At 39.7% G+C, this 13,091-nt stretch overlaps 1 protein-coding gene across 1 annotated transcript in view; it reads right to left on the bottom strand.

Annotated features, from left to right (window-relative positions):
- Positions 1–6,259: 6,259 nt before the first annotated feature.
- The window catches only part of LOC102430997 (caspase-13), a 25,389-nt gene continuing 18,557 nt past the window's right edge, over positions 6,260–13,091 (bottom strand). The window contains exons 5-8 of the mRNA XM_023764914.1: positions 12,672–12,815; positions 11,049–11,158; positions 8,880–8,983; positions 6,260–6,512 (exon numbers count right to left, since the gene is read on the bottom strand). Coding sequence (XP_023620682.1) covers positions 8,885–8,983; positions 11,049–11,158; positions 12,672–12,815 — 353 coding nt within the window. The 3' untranslated portion in view covers positions 6,260–6,512; positions 8,880–8,884. The remainder of the gene's footprint in view (positions 6,513–8,879; positions 8,984–11,048; positions 11,159–12,671; positions 12,816–13,091) is intronic.

Raw genomic sequence — 13,091 nt, 5'->3', positions numbered from 1 at the left:
CATTAAAAAATAATAGCTTGCCATTAAAATTAAACAATAGAAAAGTGTATAAAATGGAATAAAATCATTCACCTTTAATTTCACACTACAAAGGTACCACAATTATATGTTTAGTTTGCATATTTGTTAATTTTTTCCTCTGCTTTTAAAAGACAGTTAATACTAATTTTTGATAGCCCAATCATTGACTTCCTTGGATCTATGCTCTTTGCCCTGATGATGGACTGGCATTATGACTTGGTTTTGGTGAGCATGATGCAGTGGAGGGACACTGCACCATCTGAGCCCTGGTCTTTGGAAGCATGATGAACCTCTCCCTCATGGCCCCCTGAGCCATCATGTGAATAAGCCTGGGCTAAATAGCTAAAGCATAAGAGACATCACATGGAGGAGAGCCCAGTCATCTCAGCCAAGGTTATCCTAGACCAGCTTCAAAGCAGATGATATTCAAATACATGAGAGATCCCAGCAATGTCAGTCGAGATGCCTACTCTACATGCAGGTGGTCTTAGATACATGAATAACCCCAGAAACAAGAATACCCACCCAGTTGACTGGTTGATTTGTGAACAATAGAAGTGCTTATTGCTTTTAACTACTAAGTTTTCGGGTACTTTGTTACTTAAAAATAGATAACTTACAAATATATATTTACCTATACATTTTCCCCATATTATCAATATTTTTTAAATTTGACAACAGATGACAAATATTTATAAAAGTCAACACTTTAAGAACTATTTTTGATGATTGTATAGTATTAAAACTATTGATACATTATAATTTTAAAATCTTTGGTCAAAGTAATAGATATATAAGGTAGCATATCCAGTAGTACTGAAAAGTATATAATGAAAAGTACATTCTCCACTAAAACTCTTTCCATTTTCAATCCCACAAGCTACATATCATTTATTTAAAATATTTTGGTTTGTTTTTCTGGTGGTAATTTTCAGAACTCTCAATAACATGCCTATTTTAACCCTCTATTCTTTAATATTAAATTCAAACAATGCCTTTGGTTACTTCAAATAAAAATGAGATGTAGTTTACTTACATTACCTCACTTCTACCAATTCTGCCTAATATTTTATTACTAGAGGCCCGGTGCATGAAATTCCCTCAGCCCAGCCTGCACCTTCTCCTATCTGGGACCCCTCAGGGGATGTCTGACTGCTGGTTTAGACCCAGCAGTCAGACATCCCTCTCACAATCCAGGACCACTGGCTCCTAACCACTCACCTGCCTGCCTGCCTAATTCCCCTAACTGCTCTTCTGCCTTCCTGATCACCCCTAACCACCTCTGCCTGCCTGGTCACCCCTAACGGCCCTCCCATGCCAGCCTGGTTGCCCCAATGTGCATATGGCTGGCGTCCCTCAACCTGGCCTGTGCCATCTCTCAGTCCAGGAGCCCTCGGGGGATGTCCTTGGGGGAGTGAGCCTAAGCCAGCAGTCAGACATCCTTAGCTCTGCTATGGAGGCGAGAGAGGCTCCTGCCACTGCTGCTGCACTTGCCAGCCATGAGCTCAGCTCAGGGCTTCTGGCTGAGTGATACTCCCCCTGTGGGAGTGCACTGACCACCAGGGGGCAGCTCCTGCATTAAGCGTCTGCCCCCTGGTGATCAGTGTGCATCATAGCAATTGGTTGTTCCACCCTTAGGTCGATTTGCATATTAGCCTTTTATTATATAGGATATGATTTTGAATTATTCTTTTGATTAACTGTTCAATATTAAATACTATTTAACCCTTATTTCTTCTGTCATCAGTGTTGTCCAATAACAGTTCTCCTCTATGTAAATTGATGATAGTTGCCTTCATATAGTTTCTTCCATTTTTTTTCTCACGTCCAATTATACCACCATTCTTAACCTATATTTTTTTTTACATTGTCTAAGTTATTAAAATTTTCATTCACTTTTGTATCCATGACCAAGTCTTCTGTGCTTTGTCCATGGAATAACTAAATATTAAGAATATATAATGAAGAACATTTATATTAGTACTAGAGGCCTGGTGCATGAAATTCTTGCAAGGGTAGGTTCCCTAGGCCTGGCCAGCGATCAGAGCTGATCTGTGGGGTGACTGGGGGTGTGATCTAGGCCCCCGCTTGCACCCACCTTGGCCTGTCACTGCCCGCTTGCCAGCCCTGCCCCCCACTGCTGCCACCTGTCAGGGCATGTTGGTTGGGGGCAGCTTCTGCATTGAGTGTCTGCCCCTTGGTGGTCAGTGCACATCATAGCAACTGGCCGTTCTGCCAGTCATTTGCTATTCCGTCAATTTGCATATAAGGGTTTTATATAGATAGATTGGCTATATATGCCTGTCTAGCAAATTATATGTTGGGGCTACATTTCCATCTCTTTGGGCCCAATCTCACAACAAATAATTTTTAATTCAGAGAAGATTCTTTCTAATCTCAAGATCTACTAGCTCACCATTATCAGGTCTCATAGAGTTGGTCTAAACCAGTGATGGCGAACCTTTTGAGCTCGGCGTGTCAGCATTTTGAAAAACCCTAACTTAACTCTGGTGCCATGTCACGTATAGAAATTTTTTGGTATTTGCAACCATAGTAAAACAAAGACTTATATTTTTGATATTCATTTTATATATTTAAATTCCACTTAACAAAGAAAAATCAACCAAAAAAATGAGTTCACATGTCACCTCTGACACGCGTGTCATAGTTTCACCATCACTGGTCTAAACTCTTGCAATTTTATCTAAGGCTAAGCCATCAATTTTTTCTTCTGTTCATTCACTCTCACCTAGTCAAAGACATTGTTCAACAATAGTCCCATTGCTCTTCTACATCATTCGTTTTCCCTCTTAATCATGTCATTATGATAACCATTAAAAACACTATAAGTCCCCTTTATTAAAAAGAACTCTCGAAATCCCACTTACACATAACTTCTCAAAAGCTTTATTTATCCTTAATTTCCCCAAATGGGAGAGACTAAGAGAGAGAAACATCCATGTGAGAGAGACACATTGATTATTTGCTTCCTGTACACATCCTAACTGGAGCAGGAGATCGAGCCCAATACCAAGGTACATGCCCTTGACTAAAATTGAACCCATGACCCTTCAGTCCTCAGGCCAATGGTCTAACCACTGAGCCAAACCAGCGAGAGCCCAAGCACATTCTTATCTCAGGGCATTCATACTTGCTTTCACTCTTTCTGGAATGTTCTCCCTTAATATAGCTCATGGCTGGCTCTCTCCCTTTATTCACTTTTTTCTGATGATAAATTATGTGTTTATTTTATTTCTGATTATTATCTTTCTCTTTCTTATTAGACTACATGTTTTCATGAGGACAGGGGCTTTGTTTTATTTTCCTTTAGATGGTCAATGTCTGATGTAGAGTCAGGTGCTTTTTTGTTGTTTCTGTTTAATCTTGCTTTCATTGTTTTCTTTGGAGAGAGAGAGAGAGAGATAAGAGAGAGAAACATTGATCAGTTGCTTCCCTTATGTGCCCTAACAAGGGATTGAACCATAACCCAGGTATGTGCCCTGACTGGGAATCAAACCTGTGACCTTTTGGTTCACAGGATGACATTCCAACCAACTGAGCCTCCAGGGCTGGGCTGGAGTCAGCTTTTGTTGTTTTGTTTTTTTAATTTAAGGTTGATTGAATGAATGGATCTTTTGATGATTATGTGCATTGTAAAGGGTTCTTCCCCTCATTTCTGTAGCTTTCTATTTTTTCTGTTTACCATCTATGAATTCATTTTTATTTATTGTTTAAGTCTTATTGATGTATAATTCTATATAATAAAAGCCTAGTGACCCAAACGGCAGAACAACCAAAACGATCAGATCAGAACGACCAGAGACCAGAATGACTGCTGCCCCTCACCCTGGCTGCCCCATCCCCCAGTGGGCACACCCACCATGATCAGGGGCATGGCAGACCTGCAAACCCCTCACCAGGGCTGGCCCTGCCCCCCAGCAGGGAGCCCCACCCTGACCAGGGGTGTGGAAAGCCTGGAAACTGCCTGAGGTCCCACACCCTGGCCAGCCCCGCTCCCCAGCAGAGACCACCACCCTGATCCGGGGCCCCCATTAGGGCAGGCTGGCTGGCCCCCATCCATGCACTGGGCCTCTATCCTATATAATAAAAGGTTAATATGCAAATTGACCCTAATGGCAGAATGACCAGAACAACTGCTTGATCAGTCACTATGAGGTGCACTGACCACCGCCAGGTCCCTTTCCCCAGATGGCAGGCTCCGATTGCCCAATGGCAAACAGGGAACCAGGGAGGAAAGTAGATGGTGCCAGGCCAAGGCCCATGACCCACCAGTAGCCCCACACACAGAGATCAACCTGTGGTGGGGGCAGGGCCGGTGAGCAGGTGGAAGAGCCGACCTCTTGGTTCTTCCCCTGGGCCAGCAGCCTCTGATCGCCTGATGGCGAATGGGGAACTGGGGGTGAATGGTGGCGGGGGGAGGGGCTGGCTGCGGGCAGCTGGGGAAGTTGGCCCTGATTGCAGGCCAGGCCTAGGGACCATATCCGTGTACGAATTTTGTGCGCTGGGCCTCTAGTTTATCTATAAAACATTGCATTTATTTAATGTGAATTTTTTGATGAGTTTAGAAATATACCTACACTCATGGTACCATCACCACAAAGTCTAACATTGTACACACTGCTCTAAAATTTTATATTCAATTTATTCATCTGTTTCTTTAGACAATGTGCTTTCTGAATCTTGGTGAAAATTTTCCCTACATAAATATCATAAGTATATTTTACTATAATTTTTCTCCTAATAACTTGAAAGATTTACTTTTTACATTTAGGTCTTTACTCCATCTGGTATATTTTTGTGTGTATGGCTTCAGGTACAAAATGTGTGTGTGTGTGTGTGTGTGTGTGTGTGTTTCTATAAAATAATATCTTGAATCACTCATTATTTTACCTCTGCAATATGACATATTTTATGTTGTTCATTTCTAACCTTTGTATGATTTTCTGTGTATTTATTTGTCTACCCACGTACCAACTGGATTTCATGATTTGTGTTCAGGCAATCTCCCTACCACGTTTTAATTATTTTTTCTTAGCTATTCTTAGTACCTGACCTTTTAAACAAAGAGTACAATTAATGTGTCAAGTTCAATAAAATAACTGGTGAGATTTTCTTTGGTATTCTGTTGTGTTGATAGATTAATTTGGGTAGAAAAAATGAGAAAAGTATCAGAACAATAAAATGACCAGAATGATCGGTTGCTGTGATGCCCACTGCAACCAGTGAACCACTCTGATCAGAAGGTGGGGCTGACCAGCCAACCTCCTGTGGCCCCTCCCCCAAGCCTGCCCCACCCCTAATCACATGCTCCATCCCAATCAGCTCAAAGCCCCCTCCCCTGGCTGGCTCTGCCCCTGCATGTGTGTGCTTTTTTTCCAACTGTGTGGTGATGTGTGAAAAACTTTATGTTATTGAATTTTTGATATTATCTCACACTAGTAGAATGAATTCTCTATAATATCTGTTTTTGGATCATTGTGATGTGTCTCATTTTTCTACACAGACAACTAAGTACAGAAATATAGACATGAATCTTTGGAGTGTAAGTTAAACATTGCAATTCAAAATTCAGTTAAACCTTACAATTTAGAACTCTTATAGTTTCTGTTTTTCATGGCTTTGCAGAGACAACGCAAAACAGTGGTCAATAATTCATATTCTAGAGAATGTCAAATTGGCAAGTCATTTAAACTCTATATTCTTTTGTTTTATTATAGGTAGAATGGAGATATTGATAATAATTACTTTATAAGGTTGCTGTGATGGTTAAATTGATTTCTTATATATAGAATTCTTTACAGTAATCAAAATATAGAATTAATATTATTTTAATAATATTAAATATTAGTATTAACAATTATGTTAATAAATATTAACAATTATGGTTATATTAGAGACCGAGAGCATCATATGTTAATTCAGTTCAGCTAAGTACTCAGATATTTATTCAATATTCTATGTGTATATAACAGAAGTAGTACATATTCTTAGTAGTTCTGATAGCCATGGAGCCAAAATTCCTCTACCAATATTCACCTTTCCAGAAATTTTAATATTCTCTCTCCCATTGCTGACACTCCCCATTCTCTTTCCGTTTTTTATCTGATGATATTTGTATTTCTATACAAATACAGTAAGGTCGTCCCATCTTGAACCAAATGCCAAATTAATTTTTTAAAGTATATTTTATTGATTTTTTACAGAGAGGAAGGGAGAGGGATAGAGAGTTGGAAACATCGATGAGAGAGAAACATCAATCAGCTGCCTCCTGCACACCCCCCACTGGGGATGTGCCTGCAACCAAGGTACATGCTCTTGACCAGAAGCGAACCTGGGACCCTTCAGCCCGCAGGCCGAGGCTCTATCCACTGAGCCAAACCGGTTAGGGCGAAATGCCAAATTATTTAAGACAATTTTGAAGAGCTTGTTAGAGAATAAAATTTTCCTGAAGTTTGGAAATATGCAAACATCTGGAAAGAAAAAAACAAGAAAGTTAATTAACTGATAGAAAGATACATGGGAATAATTTTCTGAAATAATAGTTTACTGATGAAAATTATTATCTGAATCTATGATGTTGGTTAAATAATAAATTAGAAAACTTCTCTGAACCAACTAAACTGTGGGTTTGGGTATAGAACTGAGAAGCTGACCAATTTACAGTTCTTGTATTCCATCTAGGCACCATCTTCTTTCACCCCACTGCTGAGGGAATGTCAAGGCCAGCTCTTGTCACTCAGTGAAATGAGGGTACAGTGGGGCCTTGACTAACGAGTTTTTTGAGATACCAGCTGTCTCTCTGCCAATTTTTTGCTTTGAGTTGACAGAGTAATTTGAGTTAACAAGCTCCTTAACGAACTCCTGAACAAGCTCGGTCTCGGAACGAATTAAACTCCTAAGTCAAGGACCCACTGTATTCTATGAGTCCTAAACTAGAAAATCCAGTTAGCTTACTCCACTTCACTTTTCATCCACCCACCATTTTAATAGAAATTCTAGTCTCTATTAAAGACCCAAAGACACAGTTTATGTGTTTTGATTTTTATTTAAATACAAATGGTTAAATAGGTGTGCCATACTGATAAAGGTGCTTCTAGAAGTTGGTAAAGAAGGGCAGGACTGCCTGTAATTCCCTGAAGAAGGGAAAACACACACACACACAAAATACAGAAGGTGAGGATAGTAATTCCCAGAAGCCTTCAATCCACCCTTACCATCTTTCCTCTTTCATCCTCTTCCATGTGCTTTTGCCACTTCCTTTGACTTCTGTTGACCCTTAGAGTATATTCACCAAAAGCACACAGGGTGATCTTTGTAAAATCGAATTTGTTTTCATTTCTCTGTTCACAAGCACTCAAAGGGTTCCTATCTCACTCAGGATTAAAACTTTAGAGCATTTACCATGTGATCACCAAAGCCCATGTGACCAGACTCTTCACCATTTTCTGAATTTGTCTCTGCCATTTCCCCCAGTCCCCTGCCTTTTGGCAGTTCTTTAAAGATGTTAAGCACATTTCTGCCTCAGGGCATTTGTGCTTGCTGGTCCCAGGGGTGCTAGAACATTGTTCTTACAAGAATCTCAAGGTTCACTACCCGACTCTGCCCACTCTCTGTTCTGACTTATTTTATCACTTCAAAGGAGCCTTTCTTAAATAATCTATCCATTATAGTACAACACCCATCTCTTTCATCTTTTTAACCTCCTTTATTTTTCTTCTTAGCTCTTATCACTATCTGACATATATTTACTTGTTTATGTATATATAGTCTGTCTCCACAGACTAGAGTATGAGCTTTCTGAAGCAAAAGTTTTCCATTTATTTTGTATACTGGTATATCCCAACATTCTAGAACAGAATATGTAATATAGTAAGTGCTTGATAAATATTAGTCAAAGAGCTCAACCCCTAATTTGGTTCTCTTATACTAACTAGGCAATGAAAGCTATTCTGATGAACTATCTATGCAATTATTCCACCTGGGAATCACAAACCAGGAGTAGAATAAGGTGGGTGAAGATTTAAAGTAATGAGGTAAACTTTACTATAAATATAATTTTAATTAGGCTGTTGAAAGTGAGATTAACAATACTTACAATACAGTGTGATATTAAGCTGTTATGAGTAAATTAATGGCTGGGTCTAATTCATCGGATCCATTCTAAAATATATTTACCAAAAACAATAAATATGTGTTAACATGGATGCTTGAAAGGGTTTCAGAGCAGTACTTAAGGATCTGAGAGCAGACTCTGACACGTACATTGAGAGAACAGTCAGAGAGCCAGTATCTGCATCAACACAAGAATTACAGTCCAGGTATATTTTATACTGTCTTGGTAATAGGAGCTCAAGGTCAGCAATGTGATATCTGCACTTAAAAGACCAATACCCTGCTTTCTCCACAGTCATCTTCTCTGTTTTTTATTTTGTTTTGTTTTTATTGTTGTTGTTTGTTTTTTTTGCTTTTCAGGATCTGAGGCAATGTTTGATAACTCAGTAGGTGTGTGTTTAGTGAGAGAGAGAGAAATATCAAGTAATAATGGAAGCATGAGTACATTTCTGTATCATTGATGACTACCCTGTGTCCTTGATTGTTTATTACTTCCTGTCTCAGTTTGGCTTATCTCCTTTATTGGCTGACTGATTAATTGATTATCAAGATGAGGAGGATCCAGATTCATATAAGTAGAGAAAAAAATACCATCTAATCACTAAACTACATCAATAAGCAACATTAACTTGACTAACCAAGTAATTGGCTGTCATTAGCCATTGAACCTCACCACCAATATCACTTTCCCATTTGTTATACCTGTCAACAGCTTTGATACTTACTATTTTCAATTGCCAGGGAAGAGGTAGAAATATCTTGACATGGATAGTCGTTCAATGGTGGGCATCTGGGTTTCAAATTTTGGCTTTTCGAAAGATAGTTGTACCTAAAAAAAAAAGAGGTTAGATGAAACTAACTCTTATCCACCCTCAGAAAACATTTTGCACCATGAGCCAAAATATTCTGGGAATGAAGATACCAAGCCAATGGATATTCTAACTCCCTGTCACTGTTACCCTACTGTGGAGAAGTAACTCCACATGTCAGAATATACTCTTTATCTCAAAATAAATATCTCATGCCTAACCCAAGGCCTTTCAAAGTTCACTTTCTTTTTCTGTTTCAGATCTACAGATCTTAACTGATCTCCTGGAGTCAATTCATGAGAACTGGATCTCAAAAATGCTCTACCTTCAACCTGCAAGTTAATCCTGAATTCAATAAGGCACAAACTCAATTATTGTTCCTAAAACCTGAACACAACAACTTTCACATTCTGACCAACAAGCTGACCTCTGAAGTGTTCTGTCATGGGCTGATAAATGAGATTCTATTGACACCATTGCAATTAGCTATTATAATAATAGAACAGGAGCAAGGGGAAAGGCAAGACACTTCAGGCATGAGATTTGGGCAACTTCACCAGGAAGCTGGAATTTCACTGGCTCATCCCTGCAGATGACAGAGGAAAGGACCCAATAAATTGGAGATGAGTGCATGCACAAGGAGTTGGGGTTACAAGGGAAAGCGCCTGTCTGTCCAGTCTGGGGATCAATGGCTTTGGCTAGACTAGGCAGGGCCATTGCAAGCCTGCACCAATTTGGGAATGCATAAACCAGCAGATAAAAAGCTCACTCTTTTCTGTGGCTCTCTTGGCTCTCATGCTCCTCTGGCTTTGTTCCTGCCCCTGTTGTCGCCGTAGCTGTATGGCCCACAGCCACGTGGACCTCGCACGCAATGGACTATAATGGGAAACACAAATCAGCCAGCTTGATGCTCCATTTGACTGTGGAGACATGGAACAGAAACTCTGCACACTGGCTTTGATTTCAGTTCTGCTGAAAACAATCTGGTACTTCTTATTGGCAGGAGAAACGGAAATGGGACCTAGGGAACTCGGGGTATAATTACACAGAAATGAAACTTTCTATAATATATCACCTTCCCATGTGAGCCTCAGAAAATTCTCAGGATATTGCAACACACCCACTCCCACCAGCAAGTGGTGGGGATGAGGACCTCATCATTGATGTTTCTATCTCTCCTCTCTCCCTTCCTCTTCCAAATCAATAAAAATATATTTTCAAAAATAGTAACAAATAAAAATGCCCCATATTCTTAATACCCTAGAGGGAGAAAGGTATTGATATTCATGGATTGATTTATTGAATGAATATTAATTCCTATGTGCCAGCATGTTGAGGTGTTGAGCACATTTCTAACTTCATGAAGCTTGCATTCAAGCGAGTAAGTACAGGTTAATACAACAGAATCTATGCCAAATGAGTGGTGGTCAGAACCCTGGAGGAAAACAAATTAGGAGATAGGGGGGAATAAGAAATTTTCTGAGGTGGGAAAGGAATTTGGTCTTCCTTTCTAGACCACTCCATTCCAAGAATACCTTCTCCCTTTTTTTCTTTCAAGTGCCCTAGATCTTTTGTGTTATGGAGCCTATGGCAATCTGTAATGATATATGTGTTTGCTGGCCTGCTTGTTTCATATCCATCTCTCTCACAAAAAGGTCCTGAGTAGCCTTACAACACAATATCTCACTTACACCTGTGTCACAGGATAGCAATAATTATCAAGTAGGATAACACCCAATAGATATTTATTCAATAAAGTAAGCCATACAAATCAACTCAAAATACTTTCCATTCTTTGACTTAAAATAAATGTAGAGCCCATAACAAACAAGCTTACAGGTTATATTATTTTGTCCTATTTTGATCTCAAGCAATTTTGTGTTGACATCTTCTCCTAAATCAGATGTCAATCCATGGATAATGGAAACCAGGAACTGCTCTACATTTGTTTGCCCGACGAAGACTGTTACTGTCATTTGAAATAAGAATAATAGTAAAGTCTTCCAGCGCATGCGCGCGCGCACACACACACACACACACACACACACACACACAGGATTGGAAAAGGAAGAAGAAAAAGCTTACCTTCCGAAATACTTCCTCGAGGTGACAGCACCAAGAATACTTCTGGAAGCATTCGATTAGTTGTGTGATGAAGAGAGAACCTTTACTAGTGTCTCTCCAGGATACATTATCTGTGAAGATAAGGACTGGTCAACCTTGGGCTGTGCCCTTGAATGTTTTCTTTTCTCACACTTTTTTTAATGTAGTTTTTGAGTTTTTTAAGCATAGCTTTGGAAATAACTTGAAATGTTTAGGGGAAACACTTATATCTCTACATTATCTAATTTTCCAAAAAGAGGAGGAAAAAATTTTTTAAAAAAACCTGGCTGAGATATAACTAAGGGAATAACTCACTAGAATTTCATAATGTTTGCATTATATTATTGGAAGTGACTCTTAACTATGTGCTTCATGTTCATTCACTTGATTTTTAAACGTACCCTGAGAGATAAATGAAATTACCCCATTTTACAGAGGAAAGAATGGATGCTCAGAGGATTAAAGAATTCCCCCACGCTTATACAGTAAGCAACACAAAATGGCTCCCTGGTTTCCAGGAGGTTTACAGAGTGTACAGCATTCGGTCTTTCACAATATTATAAGCAGAGTGGGTGAACAAATCCAAAGGAGATTGTGGTCATGGTTTCACTGGTGTATATTATATCCCAACTCACTATGTTATATACATTCAGTATATACAGCATTTTCTATGTGAATCAAACCTCCATGTGCCCTGAACTATGTTGCTCAATTAGAGCAGGGTCTGCACACTGGAAGGTTTCGGGTTCCATTCCTGGTCAAGGGCACATACCTGGGTTGCAGTACAGATCCCTGCCCCCTGGTCAGGGGGCATGTGGGAGGCAACCAATTGATGTGTCTTTGTCACATGGATGTTTCTCTATCTCTCACTTTCCTTTCCCTCCCCCGCCTCCTTTCCACTGTGTCTTAAATTAATGGAAAAAATATGTTCACTCTGTGTGTGAGGATAAAAAAAAACAAAAAACAAAAGAAACCAAAACCTCCATGAAGTGGTTACAAAAAGAAAAGATTTAAAACAAAAATTTGCAAAGTAGAAACATTCAAATGCTAGAGGCTTCTTAGACAACTACCTAGAGGTCAAGGACTAAACACTGATCCCTATTAGTAGGGCTGCTAAGCCCAGGGTATGATTTTCAACCTCTTTTAAAGGATCTCCTGGTCCTGCTGAGCCATGCAATGGCTCCCTCTAAAAAGCATCAAATGAGAACCATGGAGAAAAGGAGTTGGAGCTGATAATTTAAGGACGGCAGCCAGTGTCTGGATTCACTAAAACTCTATTCAAAATATGAAACAGATTTCATAGAAAATGGAACCAAATTTGCTTTTTAAACGGTGTATGGAGAACGTGGTTACTTGTATTATGTTGTTCTAGTATGTTGTATACCTTTGACCGTAAAGTGCAGCACTTAGAATAAAAGTACAATTTTAAAAAGTGGAAAATATAGAATCTCTGTTTCCATAGAATAGTTCAGATAAATGTAAATTGTTTTGACAGCCCTCAAAATGTGTCTTACATCACTGCTGCAGGGAGCCTACCTCAATATTCCAGAATCATTCTGAGGTGGCCTTAGGCGCACAACCCTTGTCTGTAACTAAAAGACCTACGTGGGGTTGAGGAGAAGAAAGCAATGAAGTCCTTCTCCACGTGTGCTTTGTAAACGGCATCCTTCACCAGGTTCTCAGGTGACTGGGAAGAGCTGTCTGTCACGGCTGCTGGAGAGTCACTGACCCACAATTCCCCGCGATTTTCTGTGGAGACATTAACATTGTGCAAACTGTGTGCCTCTATCAGTATGACTGTCACTATTGTCTACCCCATTCTTTTTAAATGTTTCTCAGCAATTTCACACACACACACACACACACACACACACACACACACACACACACATACACACACCAAACCCTTGCCCCACACACATACCTTGGCCTCCTCTAATGTCTTTATGTGCCAATTAATAGAGGCAGCATCTTACCAGCAAGTACTGATAGCATCAGCAAACTGAAGAACCCCTTTCCTAAGAA

This window comes from Myotis lucifugus, unplaced genomic scaffold, assembly GCF_000147115.1.
Source record: "Myotis lucifugus unplaced genomic scaffold, Myoluc2.0 scaffold_361, whole genome shotgun sequence".
NCBI classification, from domain to species: domain Eukaryota; kingdom Metazoa; phylum Chordata; class Mammalia; order Chiroptera; family Vespertilionidae; genus Myotis; species Myotis lucifugus.
The sequence above is the reverse complement of the archived record's forward strand: the minus strand, read 5'-3'. Positions and strand labels throughout refer to the sequence as shown.